We start from the raw sequence: 22,128 nt of genomic DNA, 5'->3' as shown, positions 1-22,128 counted from the left end.
GAATTTAAAAATAAATAAATAAATAAATAAATAATGATAATAATCGTCAGCATCATTATCATTATTATTGTGTTATAAAGCACACGTTACACACATGTTGCGTCACTAGCATGCGCCGAGAGGAGAGGCTCGGAAGCAGATTTGGGAGAATTACCTGAGAAGTCGGGAGAGGAAGTCATCATCCAGCATTGGGGTTTAAATGCTGGGGTTATTGTGATCACCTCACGCGTGGCCTGGCTGCACACATCAGTCCAGTCTCTGTGTTTGTGTTTGTGAAGCTGCTCTGCGCATTTTAACGCTGCTCACCGTTAGCAGCTGTCAGTCTGACCACAGACACACACTGCCGGACACACACTGGTGAGTGGTGTTCACGTTGTTAGCAAGCAGCCCGGCTAACGTTAGCTAACCGGAGCTGGAAACAAATGAAAGCGTATCTGCTCCAAGCTGCTCCGGGGCCCGAAGCGACCACAAGAAAGCTGCAGTAACCCAAAGTTACACCGAGTGAGCGGAGCCAGAAGACATGATCTGAAGGGAAACCTGCCTCCTGCTCGAGAAACGGCTCCGTGCTGCAGGATCGTGGCTTTACTCGGTGAGTTTGTTTACTTTGTGACTCGTTTAGCTCAATCGTTTCAATGTGCTAATGTGACGTTTAGTTTGGTTTTTACGCGCAAAGTAACTTCGGCTCTCGGACGAGGTCCGTCAAGGTGTGTTAGCTGGGCTGAGGTCAGTGTTAGCTACCGTCTGTCGTCTTTGCTAAGACTCATTCAGAGTACAATCTGGAGTATTTCTGACCCACCGTCCTCCGCTGCTCACATCTGGAGCCTGCTGCTGTATCACCTGGACTTTACATCCAAATACAAGTCACAAGCTTTTTGCTTAACGTCCAGTCAGTCACTTCAAAAGTCATTTGTGCAGCTAAAGAAAAGTTAAATGCAGAGGGTAATTTTTTTTTCTTTTGCATGCATGTAAGTTCAGGTGTACATTACTATGAGGTTGTATTTATTGGTTGGCTTGAAGGACTTAATAGAGAGTGAGCATACTTGGAGGTACATTAGCAGCAATCAGTCTCAAAAAAATGTAAAAAACAAAAAAACAAAAAAAACAACAACAACCACAAAATAGGCCACAGCAGACCTTTGGATGAGAGAAAACATCAGGACAAGTGTAATACTTGTCTTTCCAGATTAAAAATCTCCAATGTGTTTACCTCATTATCAGTGTGGGCAATGTTAAATTGAAGTCATCATTGATTTTGGTCTCAACTTTCTCAATACAGGGCTCACATCAGATGGAGGACAAATCCCCTGCAGCGGTCTGATCCACTGATTTAGAAAATTCAGCTGCTATGCCTTCTGCTGGACTGCTTTTGTAAAAGTGGTAGCCATGGCCTCTCGTAAGGTAGACGAGCTGCCGGGCGACTCCAAGGATTTGGCTTCAGTCTCCGAGCAGCTTTCCCGATGTGGCCCTGATGACATCACGGAGGAGCGTCAGACGGACGCAACAAACGCCGCGGTGAAATCCCAGAAATCTGGAAGATTTAGGAGGACTGCCTTGACTTTTTTTGGGGTTCGTAAGAGCATCTGTATTTTGCCCAGTTTTTTCGGAGGAAGGAGTAAAAATCCGAGCAAGTGGTCCTCTAAGAAAGGGATCACCAAAAGCAGAACGCACGACGGGCTCTGCAAGGTCAGCCATGATGACAGTCTGAGAGGCGGGTACGCCTCAGCTGGAGATTTTGAGTATCGCAGCCAGAGGGACCCTGCTGGAGAGCTCCACAGCAGCTGCCACAATGAATGTAGTCGCCCCACGGCTGACCAGAAATCACTGACTCTCTCCCGGCAGAAAAAGGGGCTGAGGGGTCTTTTTCACAGTTTTAAGTATCACAGAAACCATAGAAATGCTGGATTGGATAAAACTGAAATGATTGCAATGACCTCTCCTCACTGCAAGAAAGAGGTGCCTGTTGTCCAAGACAACACCAACCAGTATGTCACAGAGTGCCTGGGATCTGAGCCCGACGTGCCTGATTTTGCAGATGTTATATGTGATATTTCCATCGGTCCTGAATGTATTGATGCTGCTGTGATGGGATTAGAGAAGCACGTGGAGCAAGAAAGCCCAAAGTCTGAGCTTGCTGATCAGATGTGTGATGACCAAATGGAGGACAGTTTGGTGGCCGTAGTTTCCGGTGAGTACGAGGAGAGCTCCAGAGGCCACAGCGAGCCTGGTCTGGAACTTCAGACCATGTCCGAGCCTGCGCTGAAGTCGGACACACCTGCGGGCTCATCGGATCAGATCAACCTGATTTTTGGAGACGTCGCATCGTTAAAGAGCTTTGATTCGCTCACTGGCTGCGGGGACATCATTGCAGACCAGGAAGATGACAGCATCACAGAGAGCACCGTTTCTGGAGAAAGGAGCCGAAATGGAGGAAAGAGGGCCTCCTGTTATCTCACTTATCAGGGTGGCGGTGAAGAAATGGCCTCGCCGGATAATTTGGATGAGCAGTGTCTTCATGATTTCTGGGGAAATAATGCATCAGAGGAAATTTGCTATACTTGCAACCCAGACCACACAGATTTGACTGCTGACCTGACAAGTTCTCACAATATGGACCTACTGAACAGTAACAGTGCACAGCAAGCCAGTGGCATGGACGTTTCCTCGATTGCTGATGTGTTAACTCCTCAAAGTGAGCATCAAGAGTCAGTTCCAAATAGCGATGAAGGCTACTATGATTCAACTACGCCAGGGCCAGATGAGGGACAGGAAAAGACGGACAGACTGAGGACAGACAGATTGCCCAGGGACAGTTACAGCGGTGATGCCCTCTACGAACTTTTTGCTCCTGATGAGAGTCTCATCAGTCCACATTATGAAAACAAATCCAAACTGCCCGGTTCAAATCAGTGCGAGTATTTAAGCGAGCCAGTTGGCGTGACAGATTCGGCCTTTGTTCCAGAAATGAATCGATTACAAATAAGCTCTGAGCTGTATAACATTCACGATTTTCTAGAGAGGCCGAGCGCGTGCAGTAAATCCTCGGAGCTGGTGCAGAATGTGGTTGGTCGGCAGGAAATCGCCACAAATAAGAACTGTAACTTGAATTCCAAACCTCAAGCATCAGTCAACAAGAATAATCCACAGCCGGAGATGTTTGATGAGGAGGAAAACGTGCTCGCTTCGGCTGAAAAAAGAACAAAATCCATAAATGCAGATTGTGAGAAAAGGCACAGCAGCATTTCATTCGGAAGCACGTCTGACCCAGATTTTGAAACATTTTGTGAACCCAAAGAGCAGCATCTTGAGGAAAACAAGCCTGTGGCTTTACCGTACAGAAATATCAATTCTCAGTCTCCAGATTGTAGCAATGATTTGGACGACGGGCAAACTGTGAGTTTCTCCCAAGCACTTGTGGACTACACAAAACACTCTCAGATGCTGAGTAACTTGCAAAACAATGCGGACGATTTGGAGACAAACTCTGCCTTCACTCCAAATATGCAGGCCTTACCTACCATAGTCACGTTTGATGTAGTGGATATGCATAATGAGGGCGAATACGATGAGCAGATTCACATGGAACTGGAGGAGGACATCTCGTCGCCCTACCAGGAATTTGAAGAAAGCTACCTACAAAAAGACGCATTTGCTGAATGTGACTATCAGATGTTAGACCTGTATGAACAGAACCTGATCAGTAATACATGGGCAATTGCTAGTCTCCCACGGCACCTAGGCCTTACAAGAGTGAGTCAGTCCATGCCTAATCCATTGTCTCTAGACAGGAGAAGTAGGTCTCTGGACACAGAAAGCCTTGAGTTGAAGATGCCTGACACATACAGAGAGAACAGAGCCGCTATCGTTGCTTGCTCTCAAACTGAAAAGGACTCTGAAAGAGATTCCTCACCCTATTACAAAAAGAATGTACTCATGTCTGCGTCGGAGGTTGGAGACAGTAGCAGCATTATGGCCTTATCATGGCAAACGAGGTCAGAAATGGCTTTAAGCCTTCCTCTGGAGGATGGGGAAAAAGTACAGGGTCTCAGTCAAACCCAAGTAAAACACAACATGTTTTCTAGTTCACCCAGCAGTGATTTCACAAACGTTAAATCACATCTTTGCTCCAGCGTGTCAGACAGAGTGTCCTGTGATTCAGTCCCACAGAATGCAGAGCTTTATAACAGGCAGTGTCACCTCCCCTTGCAATCACCTCACGGCACCTTTGTTTATTCTGGAATGATGGCGGAGGTATCGGGTGATGCAGAAGAAGATGTTTTTTGTAAAGATGCCCCTAATTTGCAGTCCTACAATCAGTGTGGTAAAAGCAGGCCGCTGGCTAGTAGGGAGGGAAGATCTCACTCTGGGAGTCCCGTGAACGCAGGTGTCTCTAAGGAAGAAATGGCCGTCCTCAGTGAGACAAGAACACCCAGGGACGTGGCGGCCTGCAGCCAAGTCCCCGAGGCAGCCTTTGATTGAGAGACTCTCAGTTGGCATTTAGATCACACGTGTGTGTGCCAGTTGGTGCTTTTACGTTACATTCAGAGGAACCGATTCCTTTGAAAAGTTGTGGTAGACAGGATGTGAAATCTGAAACCGCGTGGCATCATGCCGAGCCGAGTACAACCCTGTCTTATTGGGAAGTCGAAAGGGATTTTCTGCATTTGCACAGAAACAGTTGTTTGCTTTACACTTCACATACGTACATGTCAGTCCATCTCATTAAGCTATCGAGTTTTAGTAGAATGTTTAAACCCATATGTAGCCTCAGTTTCCAGGTCTCGATGATGACGCCACACTTTGTTCATTGGGTATTCATTAGCCTGGTTTCCATAGCCCAGCCAAATGGGGCTAGCGCAGTCTTGTTTACTTTGCCCCTAAACACGTGTATGCTTTAAGTGCGGGCTCATGTTTGTGTTAGCTGCTTCTTCACAGCCTCTCTGCGCCGGTGAGGTTCACGTTGGCCTGTCAAGATGCTCAGAGTTAGTGTTTCGAGCTGGTTTACCTAATCCAGGCCTGTAGTTTCACAGAGAGGGAACACTCCATCCACCATATAAAACATGTTTCCTAAGACCTTCAGGGGGCCTATTTGACTTAATCTAAAAACATCTTTCGGCAAGTTCTTCCCCTCAATCCAGAGCAGGATAAGAAGGTAAAGGAAATGCGCGGATGGACTCATGGTTCCTGTGTGTTAACTTCAGCTGCCGTGTCATTTACACACTGTAGATAGAGTCAGTACTTTTATTTGTGTAGCACCTTTCACACACAGTCGTCCTGTGTATGGAAGTGCTTTTTGTAAGACGTTGAAGAAATGGCTTAGAAAGAACCGTTTTATCTCCGAAATGGAAAAAAGGCTTGTCGTCCCTGATAGTTTGAAACTTAGTGTGTTTGCTTCTGGCCGGACAAGCCGATCCGGCCGCCGCTGTTGTCCTCTGGTCCCATTTTTCAACAGCCTGTGAAGTGCTGAATTCTTGCTGAGATGATGCACTCCGTTATTGCATTACTGTAAGCTTGTGAACTGAAAAAGTAGTTTGATTTTGTTTGAAACTGAAACGAAGTGTCAAAAGAAACCGGTATTTCCACCTTGTATCATTTTCTTGTGCATTTAATGTTGGATTGGTCAGACGTTAAACTGTCTGATGATGGTTTTTTTTTTCTTTTTTATAGAGTAATATTGAAATGTCAAAGAATTTGTATTTATATTCACAGCTATTTGTACACTGTAACGTTGTATTGAAAACGGTTCTTACAAATTGGCAAATTTTCCTTTTTTTTTTGTTGTTTTTTAATTGCTCCACAGTTACATTCATGTTACATTAGGGATTCCTCTTAAAAATCTGTTACTGTTTTGTCAGAGTAGAACACTGCCTTACACTAAAATAAACACGACAAGAAGCAATTTTTTTTCCCATTTTGTCATTTTCTCTCACTTGTTGATATTGAGGGGGGAGCTGAAGTTTATCCCAGCATCCATGAGGCCAAAGGCTGTCGTGCTTAAACATACTGTATGCACACACATTTATACTGCTTGCCTGGAACCCAAACCAGTGTGTCCCAGAGGCCCCCGTCCTCACACTGACTCCTATAAGCAGATTAGAGTTCACCTGAAGACAGAAGGGGTGCATGAAAGCCCCCCTCCCTCTTCAAATCCAGGACTGTCTTGCTGGGAGTTGACTTAAAGCTGCCGTGCAGCCTCATGACAGCACAGTTTACAGTTCACTGACATCAGTCCTATGTGTTCATGTTCACCATATACATAATGAATAAATCAAAATAAACACATGACTGCCATGGTCTGCTAGATCAGCTGTATTGGCAGTCACTCTTTGGAGTTTGGAGCAAGTCACTCAATGGAAAGAGATCAGACGTTTTTTAAAATCCCAATTTGAGTTCATAATAATGTTATTCCTCTGTTAAGCACTCCTTGTTTGCGAGACTACGTGTTGATGAGACGTCTGACGGTGGAGCGGAAACCAAGTTTGTAACGGAGCTCTGACCCCGGCGTCTTTTCACCGCTGAGGTTACGTGTTTCCCTCGCGTTATCTGGCAACCCCGACCAAACTGCGACAGCGCCAATGGCAGCAAAACATAACTGTTACAGGCGAGGAACGATGACAGCAATAAGGTGAGATGAGCACCGTTAGCGGAGGATGATGGCAGTGATATCCGTGCAGATGATGTGGAGAATCGTGTTGTGTTGCTCTGGTCCCTCCTGCGTCTGAAATATTCAACGATCATCAACTTTATCTCAAGTTACTGTAGTATTCCGGCAAAAAGGTTAGCACACGCTCAGCAGCTAAAGCTAACCAATGTTAGCAGCCTGACGTTGAAGTTAGCCTGTGGAGCCACTGAGTTGGCTGTTATCACTGTGTTAGCTGACTACCTAGCTTTGCTACCGTTATCTGGATAAATAGAGACAGGGGTTGCCTGACAAGCTTGGTGGTCAGCGTTAGCTTGCAGTAACAGGTATCTAATCGCTTTCTAGCCCTTGACCAACATGATAAACCGAAGTAGGCCGGTTGGTTAATGTAGCTAAAATGTTGACTCCCCAGCTGGCTAAGTAACGTTAGACTCGCTTGCTAGCGTATGCTAACCTTAACTCGGGGCCTAAGGGTGTCAAACCAGTTATCTCTCATCAAATCCAGTCGTAAAGAGGACGTCGTGTGCAGTACTAAGTGCTATAACGTGATTCGGGAAAGTGTATCGTAAGTATGAGATATCTTTAACTGTCATATTGTTTAACCTGCCTCCATTTCATCCATCTCAACTCATGATGCTGTCGCTAATGATGTCAAGCACTTGAGGTTTTTGCACTGACGTGGAAACTGCTCAGCTGATGAACGCAATTACATAGTTGACCCAAGTTAGATGAGCAGTTCTGCGGGTTTCCTGTGTGCTCACTGTCATTGGGATCAATGCGGTCATCGAATTTGGTTGCACATTCACGTATTTTGCTGTGAATTAAGGCACAAGTGGTTTAATATGAGAATAGAGTTCAGTCCTCACTTGCTTAAGGGACAGTTTCCTCAGTTTTTACTTTGGCATCATTCTAGTTTCCAACATCTTTAAACATCTAAGTAATCAAATAAGTCTGTCAAAGTTAAAATTAGACGACTAGACAAATGAATGACAATAAGAACTTAAGTAGAAGCTCACATTAATAGAGAAAAGTTGGTTAGAAGTTAATGCAGCGTTTATGATGCATACAGGACACTTGGACAAGATGGGGACATGGCATGAAGTATGAAGCACGTCGTTGCCCAGAGTCACTTTAATGATATTTGTTTCCTCATTCATGTGTTCATTAATTCATACAATTATGCAGTATGGTTCAGTTTGCTTTCCTGAATTTGTGGTGCATGGCAATGATCCTGATTCTTATTTTTTGGGGGGGGACTGGCCTGTTAGTGAACAGACATGCTAAGAGATGCACAGAGTAATCCTCCATATGCCCGGACACTTCAGTGCTCTAAAGTGACATGTGGCTAAATTTGTAATAAAATGACGGAAAAGACTTGCAAGTCATACTTTTCCTCCTGCTTGACAAGACCCAAGATGCAAAACGTATACTTAAGAGGTCTGTGCTCATCAGCACAAGCTGTTGATAGCTGACCTCTATGATTGAGGGGGGAAAAAAAAAAAGTTCAGCACATCATCTACCAGGATCATATAGAGGATTGTGGCGGTTTGGTAGTGTGTATCAGATCAATGTAAATAAGGAAGTAACATCATATTGTTATTCTTGGATCCATGTTCTGCAACTTTCCTTCATGTCCAAAAATCTACATTCTTCTTGATATTTGCATGTGTTTCCGCTTTTCAGCTCAGACGATGAGTTATTTCTAGGCCAAGATCACGTGCTGTTGTGGCAGAGCGCGCTGATTAGGTGTTGCAGCAGCCGGCGTTCAAGAGCATCTCAGTTTTGTAGTGATCAGATGGCAAAACGGCAAACGGGAACCTTTAACCTTTAGTAATAATTCTGCTGTGTGTTCTGCTCTCTCATTGGTCAGTCTCAGCTGCTGGATCATTTTTGTACAGTGGCGGCTGCACTGAACTCTAAATTTGTCAGTCTTAATTTCTGTATAGCTAGCCGAGGGGCACGTGCATGCGACCATCACTGACCGTAGTGCGGTTTATCCCTCCTTCGTACTGGATACTATGGAGGGTCAGCAATGTAAAAGATGGCTTCAGGGCCCTGCTTCACTTGTTGCTATGAAACCGAGCTACACGAGCCTGTGCATGTGCAGAGAGAGTCTGGAGGCCTTGCTGAGTCTAAGCCTGTGAATCTGGAGGTGGAAGGGAAAGAATTGGACGAGCTCTGCTCCCTTAAACATGTATTAATGTGATCCTAAAATGCCTTACATGGCAGCGGGTTGTGTGAGTTTACTGTTGAGCCCCGCAGCAGTGCTTCAGCATCCCTCCTTTTTCAGCTGATTGTTTTAAATGTTCAAACCTGGGACTGTTCTCCATCATTGTCATTCTGTGATCAAACAGTTATAGACTTACAAGTATGTAGTCATGCATTGACCTTCAAAATATCTACCAACCCCTGGGCTCTTCCATGAATTTCTGTCTTGTGTCTCACCTGATGAGGGTGTTGCCAGTGACATAGTATTTGTAAATTCATTACAGTCACCAACACTGAAAGTAGAAATCTCAGACAAGAACAGTGGTAATCACCTCATTTATACACACGTGTCCGTATCCAGATTGATCTTTCTTTTTCAATGGTCAGCACTGATAGAGGTCTAAGCAATGTCATTTTTTTATTGTCAGATGTGCTCTCTCAAGAGTTTTAGTGTAGAGTTGTAGTGTAGCTCTAAGTGTTCTGCATTTACTGACTGCCTGAAGAGAGATGATGAGCTGTGTTTGTGTTAGTCGTGACTGGTAAAAAGGAGTTAGCTGATGACAAGGCTGTGTTGCTAAGCAACGCACATCATGGGCTGCGCCTCTTGAAGCTCGAAGCTGGCTCTATCCTACTCTGCAAGACTGGGGGAAAGTGCAGTCTAGTGTTTGTGTTCATTAATGCACTTGTTATTAAGATTATTTGACTAATCCGTATGTAAAAAGGAACACGTGGAGCAGCTGACGGTGCTGCATGTTTGTACTGCATGCTCCCCTATTCTGCTTTAGCATAAAACAGGTTTGTTCCCTCCGGATTTCCATTGGGATAGTCTGTCATAGGGCTGGAGGTGCATGGGCACACTGTTCAGCCCACACTTTGTCTCAGGTTATGTTAGCTCATGTACTTACCCAGTGTGTGTCTGGTTCAAATGTTGCTTGTGAAACCAGTAAGGCTTTTGCACCCATAGACACGGGGGTTGTTTTGCAGTACTTTAACAGGTTTTGTGCAGGAAGAGGGCTTTTCATTTTAAAACCAGTAAGTCAGAGAGACAGGGAAGTCGTGTGGAGATTTTGTTGTGTGTTGTATCTGTTTTTTTCCATATTGGACCTACAAGCAGGAGGAGGTCAGTGACAGTTCAAATGTACATATTTATTGTGAAAAGGCAATTTTTGTAAATACCCACAGTTCTGTTCAGATTTGTTGGTAACCCCCTCGAAGCATACCAACAACTAGAGCAAACAAGTTCACAAATGCAATGCTGCTTTGCTGTGGTTTGAATGAGCAGTTAGTGACAGCCTACAGCTTTAAGTACATCATTGGTTGTTGATTTGTAAGAATAGATGAGTTTATAGGAGTGACAAATAACATTTTCCTCAGAATAGGAGTTCCAGTCAGACAAAAAGTATTGCCTGCAGTCTTGGCAGACATCGCCGACTGTTTGACCAACCAGTTTCACACAAAAAATGCAAATGAAACAAAGCCTAGACTTGATTGGTTTGTGGACCACAAACACCAAAACACAGTCATACAGAGAAAACACACATATCTTCATATTCAGATCAGCCCCTTTTCTACGCTGCGGTGGTTTTTTCTTTTTTTGCTAATTTGTTTATTTGTGTAGGTGACTAATTTGTTCCATTTGTCTGACTGATTCTGTCACTTGCCCCAGATAGCACTGTTTCCCATAGATGAAGAATTTGTTGGTCTACCACAAGTGGGGTTGAGGGAGCTCAAGACTACCTTAATTATGTTTTCATGTGAAGTAACAATGTAGTTGCTCTCATTTACATAGTGTTTGTTTCTGTTGTTAGACAGCAGTTTGAAGTCATCTGCAAAGTCAACATAAATCCAGGTTAATGACAGCAGCACTGCTTGTATTCAGCTGTATTGACTTGCTGTGCTCAGTGGGCTGGCATGGGTCATTATTTTACAAAAGCTCCATTAACACTGTGCACACTTGAACACCAAGCCAGCGATTTTAAGATTGACACACTCTCACACTAGACTCTTGCTACAGTTTCATCTGCTTTTCCAAGCAGACTTTTGAATGGAAGAAATATTGATTATTTTAAGGTCAAGCTGAACTCATCTTACTAATTGAAACTTCCCATTGTGTTTTTGCTCTCTTTCAGGAATTAATAGGGAGATTTTTGCCTACCCACATAGGGGAGACTGTGTTACTTTGGCTCTACACAAAGAGCCTGTAGCGCTGAAGTCAAGCACGGAGTATGATTCCCTGGTTGCGGTGGAGGTGAGGAAGCATGGGGTGGAAATCTGAGGTGTCAAAACGAACGTGATGACAGTATGGTCAATGGTGGAGAGGCTCAAAATGGAAAAACGCCCATGGAGGGAGGAGAACATTGACTCAAGCGAGGCCCAGCATGCCACTGACGATTCAGAGGATGGAAGCAGCTCAGAAAGTGAAGCAGAAGAGCAGCAATGCCAGAGGGTTCAAGTGAACAACAGCAGGTGTAAGAAGAAGGAGCCCTTGGCTGTCACAAAACCCCACCGGCAGCTCTGTCGCTCTCCATGCCTTGACCGGCCCAGTTTTTCTCAGAGTAGCACTGTGCAAGATTTTCGCGAGGATGAGACCGGCGCAGGACCAGGGATCAAGACCGCCAGTGACAGGGAGTACCAGACAAAGATGGATTTTGCTTTGAAGTTGGGCTATTCGGGAGAGCAGGTGGAGACGGTGCTCAACAAGTTGGGGGCTGCTGCGCTTATCAACGATGTTCTCGCTGAGTTAGTGAGGCTTGGAAACAAAGTAGAGCCTGAAATTCAACCTTGCAGCAGTACAGCCAGCACATCAATATCACGGCCCCCCTGTGTTAAAGAGACTGTTAGTCCAGAGGTGTCAGTGGAAGAGGACTCTGTGGATACCTTTGATAACCTCAGGCCCATCGTCATCGATGGCTCAAATGTTGCAATGAGGTGAGACACCAACAAACAAACGCTCACATTTTATTGGTCTGTGCTCTGACGGATGTCCATTTTGTGAGATTTAATGAGACCTTAATGCCACACTATTTTGTTTTCTAGCCATGGAAACAAAGAGGTATTCTCTTGCCGCGGTATCCAGCTTGCTGTTGAATGGTTCTTAGAGAAAGGACACAAAGACATCACTGTGTTTGTCCCAGCCTGGAGGAAGGAACAGTCGAGGCCCGACGCCCTCATCACAGGTACCAAAACTTATTTTTTAGGCAGTTGCTATTTGAAGTTTGATTTAGTAGTTTGTAGGTTGTAGTAAGTGAAATGTGTGTCGGTGTCTGCTGTAGGACAGTCAACCTACATGTTGGAAGAGTAACTTGGTATTTGTGAATGTGACTGAAGTGTGACCTTGTGGTGTGTTCAGGCTCAGTAAGAAAGACATAGTGGGACTCTCCCCACCATGTATTAATGGATAAACTACCATAACATACCCTGATACATACCGTCGCCATCCAAAATACATTGTGATATTGGTTTTGGTTATTTTTGATGGAATTATGATGAGCTGTTAATGAAATGTTAATCAACCCTACAACTTGAAACTCCTCTTTCAGATCAAGAAATATTACGCAAGCTGGAAAAAGAAAAGATCCTGGTTTTCACCCCATCTCGCAGAGTTCAAGGCAGGAGAGTGGTGTGCTATGATGATCGCTTCATAGTGAAGCTGGCTTATGATTCTGATGGAATTATTGTGTCGAACGACAACTACAGGGACTTGCAAAATGAGAAGCCAGAGTGGAAGAAGTTCATAGAAGAGCGTCTCCTAATGTACTCGTTTGTCAATGACAAGTAAGACACCGTGCTGCCACATTATGTTTTATCTTGGACTCTGTCACCCTGTGAATATGGCCGTAGATTTTGAGGATATGCTCTTTGTTAAAAAAATAAGATATCCTTCCCACAACAGTACAAAATCAAAGTTGGTGAGAAAACAGTTTATCTGTGGAATGATCTGTTTAGTCATTGTATTACTATTTATTCTGTTTTGTGGCATTGGAAATATTACATTTAATAATGAGATATTATGAATAGGTTTATGCCGCCTGATGATCCACTGGGAAGACATGGTCCAAGCTTAGAAAATTTCCTCCGCAAGCGTCCTGTTGTTCCAGAGCACAAAAAACAACCTTGCCCCTACGGTAAGTTCCCTAAACGTCTTTTCATATCTGAGTAATGTTGCACTTCTGTCAGCATAATTTAAGTGTTTAATGCTCTTGCCTTGGTCTGCTCTTTCTTTAAACAAGGGAAAAAGTGCACATATGGACACAAGTGCAAGTACTATCATCCAGAGCGTGTCAACCAGCCGCAGCGGTCAGTGGCCGATGAACTACGGGCCTTTGCCAAATTGTCCGCCGTGAAGACAATGAGCGAGGGGGCTTTAGCTAAATGCGGCACTGGCCCGGTAACTGCAAAGGGGGACAGTAACTCTGAGGCCAAACGTGTGGCACCTAAACGTCAGTCTGACCCCAGTATTCGCTCAGTGGCCTGTGAACCTCCAGAGGCACTGTCCGTTGTTAGGAAGTCTGAGACAAATTCAGTGCCTTCCCTTGTATCTGCTCTCAGTGTGCCCACCATGCAGCCTGCAAAGAGCCACGCAGCTGGGGCCTTGAACACACGATCAGCCAGCAGCCCAGTGCCAGGTTCTTTGCAGTTCGCACACAGTTCTCTGGAGCACATGTCCAGTGTACAGTACCCTCCCATTTTAGTTACCAATAGTCATGGCGCCTCTGTTACGTACAGTGAACAGTTCCCAAAGTATGACTCAGTTAGCGACCATGGATATTATTCACTGCACAGTGATTTTTCAAATATGAGCATGAGCAGCATGCATAATGTCGACAGTTTCTGTAGCATGGAGCACGAGCATGGTGTGTATCAGAGAAATCCCAGCCACTGCCCTGAATCCTGCCTCAGCCATTCAAACAGTGACTCGTTCTCCTCTTACGGGGACATGTACCCAAGCTCTGTTGACAGTAGCTTAGAGGAGAGCATGAAGGGGCAACAGCAGTCTTCTGCACAAGCTAGGATGCAAACTTTCTCCCACGGGTTTCGTCATGAAGCACTGACTAGAGTACAGAGTTACGGACCGGAGGAACCCAAGCAAGGCCCCCGTAAGCAGTCTGGAGCTCATCTAGCGCCACATATCCAGCATGTTGCGGTGGGAGCCAGGTCTAGTTGTCCTGGAGACTATCCCCTGACTCAGAATGTCCTCCCACCTTTGTCCTCACAGCCCACACGGTCTCTTGGCATGACTCGCATGGACAGCATATCAGATTCAAGGCTATATGATAGCAACCCAATGAGACAGAGGCGACCTCCACTGTGCCGTGAGCAGCATGCAAGCTGGGACCCTCTGCCTTGTGGTAACGAGTCCTATGGATATCATTCATATCCACTGAGTAACAGCCTGATGCCGTGTTGTGAGAGGGTGATGGTCCGCAGCATGCCAGACAAGATGGAACAAATCTGGAACTCACCGTGGGAGATGCCATCTGCAGTTGAACACCAAGAGCGGTATGTAATCCCAGACCACCAGTATCAAACATATCGGAACCTTTGTAACATCTTTCCTGCTTACGTAGTCCACTCGGTAATGGAGAAGAACCCTCATTTGACAGATCCACAACAGCTCGCCGCTGTCATTGTTACAAAACTGAGGTCATGTCATTGAGCCGCTGATCTTATTAAACATTCAGCAGTGATGCGATAAGGGAAATCTAGATTTTGATTGCAAAGATAGGCATTTGTTAAATGTTGCCGTGTGTGCAACATCTGCCCTCAGGAGTTTTTTTTTTGTTTTCTTCTTTTTTTAATGTCTCGGGTGGGAAATCTGGATCAGATTTTACATCACTAAGATGACAGAGAAGTATTCAGCATAGAGGAAGTTTGTCTAATAAGTTTATCTCAAATTGTAACACTTTTTCCATATGAAAGCTACGTTTTTATATGAAGTGTGATGCAGTTGACATGAGGTAACACCTTATTAGAAATCTGGTTCATAACGCATTCATACTGCCTGAGCAGGAGCCACATAGCAGCTGAGGACTGGGTCCACGATCAACTGAACCTTTGTTAACTCTTTTAAAAACTATGTATGGAGCCCCAAAGTGTTCAGTATTAACAATAGTAAATGTAAACAATAATTTGTGAAGAAGAATTAATTTCAACTCAACTCTCTTGTGTCACTCTGTTACTTCATTATTTTTATTTTCAGAGTTTTATAGGAGTTAATTTTTATTTAATAATTGACTTTTTTCCCCACTTCCACTTCATTTTCTGACACTTTTTATGTAAGAATGTCACATTTCATTTCATGCCACGATAGCATTAGCAGACTTGTTAAGCTAAGCCTTAAAACCTGAAGAGGTTTAGTTAGTGTGTCTGTTCACTGTGTTTACTTACTTAGCAGCAGTCTCCATATTAAATACGTTCAGTAAACAGGTCAGCTACATGGCAACACAGTCAAAATAGGAAGTCATAACTGCATCATCTTCCACATTTGGCTTATTAAATGAGACACAAGAGTACGTCAACGCCGGACACCATGTAGCTTTTGTGGAGATCTTGTTCAGGCTCTGTGAATGTGTTATGAAAGGCATCTAAAGTGTTTCTGGTGCAGTTGAACTATAAATAACCTTGCTTAGGTCTGCCTCTGCTGTAAATAATTCTTGTGACTTTTTTTGTGCATTTCTTTTGAAGATAAGAAAGAGGGAGGTAGATACATACCTCACAGCATGAACTATGACATTTAATGGCCTTATATCTGAATGACCTCACGCTTTAGTCATTGTCTGATTGGTTTCAATGGAAGTCTTAGTCATTGAAGCCTCCTATTTTCAGATGTAAAGCACTATCTCAGTATCTAAAGAGATATATTTTCTCAGCCTCACTTAACAAAGCTACTATTTTGGTAGAATTTGACAGTGCACAAACAAGCCAAAAAAGAGATTTGACTTGTATACGTGTGCACATATCAATGTACATATAATCACACAAAAGCCATTATTTCAAAGTCATTTATAAGCTGCTAAATAATGCCAAAAAAAGATAGAATTTATATAGTGTCAGTATTCCACATAACTTTACATTTTGGTTCACAGAATTGATTGGATTCGAGGACAAACTAACATCTGTGTTTGGATAATTTCCTATGGTGTACTGTATAGTTACCTTTCTGACTTTATTGGATGCTAAGTCCAGGATTTTCCTATTTATATATTTGTCAAATTTGTTGTGCTGATTCTTTTCAATGTGAAAATATTCAAAGTATCTTTGTTTCAAACAGTAGCTCTAATGGACTCCTTCAAGTTGTCAGTGGAGCGTTTGTGTTCAGCAGCAGGTTAAATGTGTTTCAGAGACTACTTTTGCATGCACTTAAGAACTCGGATGATTTCCAACATTTGTTTAAGTTTAAGGCGTTAAGAGAAACTGCGCTAGTGTGTGTGTGATGGAGATGCAGGACAGGGAAGGTATCATCACTGTGGCAGTAATCTCGCAGTATTAAAGACAATGTTACTGCAATGATGCCCATGCATCATTTCAGCTTTCCCTATTCTAAATGTAAATGGTTTGGTTTATTAAATAGGCTTAGCCAGTTTCCACAGATGAACAGTAAATAGTCACAAATGCTTTGATCAAAAAAATGTCATCATGGCAGTGTCCTATCACTTGTTAGATACACTTAAAATATGGCAAATCAGACTATTGCAGCGCATCCAAACGAGTTGTCCAATTCCATGTCTTCACTTTATTCCCGACAGCTACCTGGTTTCTTATGTGCATGTAAATGTAGTGAAACTTTGAGAGCCTGTGATGTGATGTAGGCAGGGACAAGTTGTAGAAATGTATTTTTCAAGATGGAAACAGTGTTTCCCCTCACCGTTTAAATGTTTGCACAAGGAATTCTCGGAAAGACTGAATATTTACCTGATACATTTGTCAGATAAAATGCGAAAAATCCGGTAACAGTTCGGCCTGGGTGGAGTTTAATACTGGACTCATTTTGTGATATCTTGTAGAGTATGAGGTTTCAATAATTGCATAAAAAATGAAGAGAATGCTAGAAAGCATGTTGAAGATTACATTTACTGTATGGCTTTTTATGGGAGGCTGAATTGCTCAAATACAGATGTACAGTTCGCATACTTGCAGCCAGTCTCCAAGGATCGTGGAAGGGTTTGGCTGTGCCTTGCAGCACACTGCTCTCAGGATGCTTTCAATTTTCTAATTTTCAGTCTTGCCCTGCCAAAAAAATCAGTGGTTACTGGCAAGAGTCTACTCTGATCTAGTAGTGATATATTTTGTGAAAATCCTACATGTAACATGTAGTACCTTAAAGTTAGTTATGTACAGTTTAAACGTGGAGATGGCATTGCAAACCTTTGTACTTTTTATGTATATCCTTGTTATGCACCTTGAGATCTAGAAAACTGGGCTAATAGGGTGGCTTTACATGTTGCAGCCTCAGTCGGATGAAATGATGTTGGTGTCCATAAGGGTGCAAAGTTTGCATGCAGCCAGGGGCAAAAATGGAGGTTAAAACTTTTCAAAGACCATTTGGTTTGTCCATACTTTTATAATATGCGGATTGTCTGGCAGTTGTTGAGCCAGTCATCTTGATTGGACTTTCAAATCTTACCCGTACTGGGGCCTCAAGGATGCTAACGCTGGATGCTAATCATGACGTTTGGTATTACCCCCACGTGCTCCCAAGAGGATCGGCTAACTCCCTTGATTTTAGCGATCCATTGCCTTCTCTCTACCCACCATCAGGTGGAACGTGAAACATTGAGCCTGTGGTTGCAGAGAAGTTGTGGCATGTAAAGCCAGCCCTAATAGCAAGATCATGCTTTGAGTGCCTTTAAAGGGAAATGCCACTTACTTTGAGGATTCAGGTACGGTACCCTTAGGCCCACTATTGATTTGCATGATCGAGTGTTAAAAATTGACTCAGTATAGTATCACATGCACGTGTTCACGATAACAAAGAAAACATGTATGAGAATTGTTAAACTGAGTGGTATTACTCTTTATTAAGGCTAATTATGTCAGCCTGACTTTGTCTCATTGGTGGTGCTTCAAAAATATCTATTTCTTTATAATGTTTAGGTACAATCGTGGTATATGAACAGACATAAAGAAAAAAAAAACATTTGAATGTGTTTTGCCCAAAATGAGTTTTGGGCTTTGCTGACTTTGTTTTTTCATGAAAAAAGGCAAGGCCACTTCAGGCCGACTGTCTGTTCATGAGAAGGTGAAACAAACTGCCTAAATGTTTCTTCATGTGAAACAATCAGATTGCAAGGCTGCTGTCAAGGTTGTTTCTGGCATTTGGCTAAAAGTTTGCGTGCCGTCCTTTTTCCTTGATGTGGTTGAATTGTCACAGATTTTCAGTGCAGAGAGATGAAGTACCGTATGCCATCGCTGATCTAAGAAACAACTGTAAAACTAAATTCAGATCACTCGTGTTTTGGCTTTAATGTGGTATGATAATAATTTTCTGACAGACAGTGAGATCCTTCTTTCAGCTAAACACTGGAGTAGTCCATTGCCCTGATGACCTCTGGTGTGTAAAGGAAATGCAGTGTAGAACACAACACAAATTTACCAAAATGAAAACAGTCAGGATTCATTACAGTGATTTGTATTCACTGTGCAAATGATCCTAGAAATGTTATTTGGGTATTAGTGGGTAAAACAGTGGGCGATGTTCACAGACAACTCGGGCAGTTTATGACTAAATAAACTGTGTGTACATGTGTATGAGCATATGTATACATGCATAATTAATGTCAAATCAATTTAAATTTGGATCAGTCTCATGATAGTTCCCCTTAAAGCCAATTAGTTTATAGTTTCATAAAGACGTGCACACATGATTTCTCTTGAAATGCTGATTTTGCTCACAGGCTTGTGTATTACTATTTCTGGCGTTGCGCCACATTGCAAGCGCTCCTGTGTAATTAGCTAAAATGCACTCGTGGACAATGTGGGCTTAACAAGTATGAGAGCAAATTCACATTCAGAGCCCAGTGGCTGTTAGAAAAAGGGCAGTAGACTACTTCCAGGCCAAAAATAAAACCCTCACTATTGTTACAAAAGCGTTTCTATAAACCTGTGCAGCGTTTTACTGCTTTGCTGAAAGGTTACACTAAAGGCCAGAACGGTGGCTCATCGTCCCCACCCTCCCTTTGAAAGTGCCGCAAACAACTAAGCCACAAATGTCTAGAATTGACTTTTGCTTGTTGATACAAATTGTATCTATACCTTGAATGTAACAAAATATGAAATGTATAATATGAACATAGTTTTATTTAAATAAAGGGGAAAAAATCAATGCCATAATGTTTGTGACACTGTGTGTCACTGGGAGTAGCCCATTGGTATGTACTAACTCTTACTGGGTACAGTAGTTAACTTACAGGGACATTTATGTGCTACGTCAGAGTGCACAGATACCCTGTGTACAGCAGTAAGCATCATGTCCTCTCTGTAAATAGTCACACCTGTGTGTGTATATATATAGAAAGCGATATGTAAATGTAACAGTAACAGTTACTTCAGTTGTTCGAATACTTAGATGATTTCTGTGTTGTAAGCTGTGCACCTTGGTAAAGTGCATCTATTTCCTCTTAATTGACATGTCTGCTTTACGCTATTTTAATGGGAATTTCAATATTTTTGATTATATTTTGCCTAATAAAACATGCCAAAGTTCTTCTTGGGTGGCTTTGTCAAACATAATTTGTTGTGATTCAACACACGGGTCGTCATGCAATGAAATGTACATTTCAGACGACAATGATTTATTTTCCACATGATGTAAACGAAGAGTAACTTTACACTAAACACAAATCTGTCTCGAGCCTGATGGTTAAAAACATGATGTATCAGGAACGTGCTGGATGGTAAATTCAGTACCAGTCTGTGCTCAGATTTGTGTTTGATGTTTAATGCTCTTTAAAGATGCAGACGCTTTGAAAACAGGAGTTTATTGGAGTGTTTGGCTGTTGATTTAATGACGAACCCTGTATGTCGACAAAGCAGAGGTGTGTTGAAATCATTCATTTAATTGAATTATTCACCAACTGTAATTTCACCATTTTGGGCCACTTTGCACACTGCTGTTTGAAAATGAACAGTCTGTAGGTTTTAGCTGGCCCTATGGGAAGAAGACCAGTGCTATTTTCAAGACGTTTAGACTGATATTGTCAATATATTAACTTTAGTTCAGTATCAGTTGTTCATGGCGAAGACCAAGACCAAAGTGATTTTTGATGTGCACACATTACGTACCTGTTATGGTAATTGGTTTCAAACACACAGACACACAAACAGTTGTGGTCAAATCATTGTGAACCCCTTGACGTCTCACACTTTCTGCAGCCATATAATTCAAGAATTGAATTATTGGTGGAGAAAACGCCACGACAAGAGGGCACACATGTTTGAACATGGCTCTACATATATACAGTGTAATACTCAGGTTAAATCACACAAACGTTTGAAATGACATTCTTGGTTGTTTTCTATATTGAGAAATGCAGCGGTCACATTTCGGAAGTAGTGTCGGTCTGCTTTTTGAGTGGACCGTTGCGTCTGCAATGTAAAAAAAAAGGGAAATATAAAGCAAGTTTTTTTTGTGTTTGTGATGATCTGCAGTATTGTAATCCACACTGACTGGAAAGCATTGCTTTTATAGACCAAAATATACAAAAATAGACTATTTGGGTCTGTGGGCTCAAACAAAATGTAAGTCTTAATGACAAAATGTGTTTCTCTCCATAAATAAAGCAAAATTCTGTTCAAACTGGTTTTTTTTTTTGGTCTTTTTTTTAATTAAGCAGAAAAGAAGCCTGACAAGATTACAAAAGCTCAGCTGTGTTGAAAGTGCTGTGGCAACCTTTGTCATTTCCCTGAATGAAATGGCACATTAAACTTTTTAGAAATGGTGCTGTCTGAAGTGAAGCAGGGGAAGAAGATACTCCGCTTTGTTGGAAACATCTCTGTGTGCTCACTGATCAGTATGCATCGCTCTCGTCCTCCAGCAGCGTGTGCAGTACGGAACATTTCCAGGGATTCAAGCCTGTTCTGTACAAACCATTCAATAACTATTACACGCGTTGAAAAGTGAGATGAAACCAGCTCTGACTCTTGTCATATTGGAATAATAACATCATACCTTCTCCATGACAGCTGAATAGACGGCTTGAAATGGTTGTGCAGTGAAAACAGTCTCCATTGTTTATCAGAGGAAAGTAAATAAATGAGGAACAATGGAGCCAAAGAACGTAATATCTTATTTCTGAGCAACTCATTGTGTAATGGAGTCAGATATTTGGTGGGATGGAAAAGCCCAGCAACTGATCAAAACCAAATGCTAGTCAAACAGTACTAAAATATGCAAACGTTGGCCAAAATGCAAGCAGTGTGTCATTTTTGTGGATTAAAAGGTAAAATGTTTTCATACAGTATCTCTGAAAGAAAAAACAAACATCTGAATCCAGCGGAACTTGTACACTTCTTCACAAGTTTGACACAAGCAAGACTTTGTTTCTCACATGTCTGATGCCTGAACCCTGCAGTTGTGCAACAGGTTACATAGCACATGCACACTATCTGCTGGTTAAATGTTGTAATAGCTCAGGGTGTGTGTCATTAAGACGGACACTGAAGGAGCCTGTGGATGGAAAAATTAAGCAAAGTGAAGAAGAGGCTGCTGCTACTTGACCTACCTGACTTCTAACAAAATGAAATATTCCTCTATTATTATTTTATTAATATTTCTTGAGTTAAAAATCACTCAAATCTTACAGTCCCATACCCAGAGATATTGTTGTTAGTTAATTAAAGCAGCACCTCTGTTGCAGAGTTAAGGCGGGTTGCACAGACTGTGGTGCAATGCACACAGGGATCGTGATAAAGGAGGATTGGAGACGTCCTTCTACCAAAGGTCTTCTCTTTGGCCAGCTGAGCCGTTTCGACATGATCAACCTTGACTTTGAAAAATAATTACGCACCATCTTGTCTTTGATTCGCCTGCAGTGAGCAGCTCAGTCAGTGAGTTGAGACTGCGGGAGGTCATCCTGCCCTGGGAGTGCAGGGATGAGTCAACACAGAGAGGCAGTGATGTCTCTGTGCTGCGCTCTCTCTGGGAATATTAAAGCACCAGCTGGTCTCCTGGGATTCCTTCGTGGAGTCACTTTCAGAGCTTAAACCTTGAACACTGTCATCGTTCCTGCTTCTACAATGTCGAAGTGTGCATTCGGTATTATGCTACGTTTGCATATATTTTGAGT

General features: G+C 42.7%; 2 protein-coding genes across 3 annotated transcripts; both read left to right on the top strand.

Annotated features, from left to right (window-relative positions):
- Window positions 1-104: 104 nt before the first annotated feature.
- LOC143332527 (APC membrane recruitment protein 1-like) lies at window positions 105-5,890 on the top strand. The gene is made up of 2 exons (XM_076750093.1): window positions 105-589; window positions 1,277-5,890. Exon 2 carries the CDS (start codon window positions 1,384-1,386, stop codon window positions 4,474-4,476), a length of 3,093 nt encoding a protein of 1,030 aa, XP_076606208.1. The 5' UTR covers window positions 105-589; window positions 1,277-1,383; the 3' UTR covers window positions 4,477-5,890.
- Window positions 5,891-6,566: 676 nt separating this feature from the next.
- On the top strand, window positions 6,567-14,651 carry zc3h12b (zinc finger CCCH-type containing 12B). 2 transcript variants are annotated; one of them, XM_076751433.1, is made up of 6 exons: window positions 6,567-6,622; window positions 10,975-11,773; window positions 11,882-12,021; window positions 12,385-12,619; window positions 12,863-12,969; window positions 13,075-14,651. In XM_076751433.1, exons 2-6 carry the CDS (start codon window positions 11,139-11,141, stop codon window positions 14,499-14,501), a joined length of 2,544 nt encoding a protein of 847 aa, XP_076607548.1. In that variant the 5' UTR covers window positions 6,567-6,622; window positions 10,975-11,138; the 3' UTR covers window positions 14,502-14,651. The 2 variants fall into 2 exon arrangements, with proteins under 2 accessions (XP_076607548.1, XP_076607549.1); XM_076751434.1 differs by lacking the exon at window positions 6,567-6,622 and adding an exon at window positions 6,663-7,202.
- Window positions 14,652-22,128: the final 7,477 nt, after the last annotated feature.

This window comes from Chaetodon auriga, chromosome 15, assembly GCF_051107435.1.
Source record: "Chaetodon auriga isolate fChaAug3 chromosome 15, fChaAug3.hap1, whole genome shotgun sequence".
NCBI classification, from domain to species: Eukaryota; Metazoa; Chordata; class Actinopteri; order Chaetodontiformes; family Chaetodontidae; genus Chaetodon; species Chaetodon auriga.
This window is presented reverse-complemented; position numbering and strand designations above follow the sequence as displayed.

Bases quoted from the DNA above. Each gene is read 5' to 3' on its own strand.
- LOC143332527 (XM_076750093.1), top strand. From the start codon at position 1,384: ATGGCCTCTCGTAAGGTAGACGAGCTGCCGGGCGACTCCAAGGATTTG.
- zc3h12b (XM_076751433.1), top strand. From the start codon at position 11,139: ATGACAGTATGGTCAATGGTGGAGAGGCTCAAAATGGAAAAACGCCCA. The intron at 12,620-12,862 runs GTAAGACACCGT...TATTATGAATAG, and splicing joins TACTCGTTTGTCAATGACAA to GTTTATGCCGCCTGATGATC. The intron at 12,970-13,074 runs GTAAGTTCCCTA...TCTTTAAACAAG, and splicing joins AAAACAACCTTGCCCCTACG to GGAAAAAGTGCACATATGGA.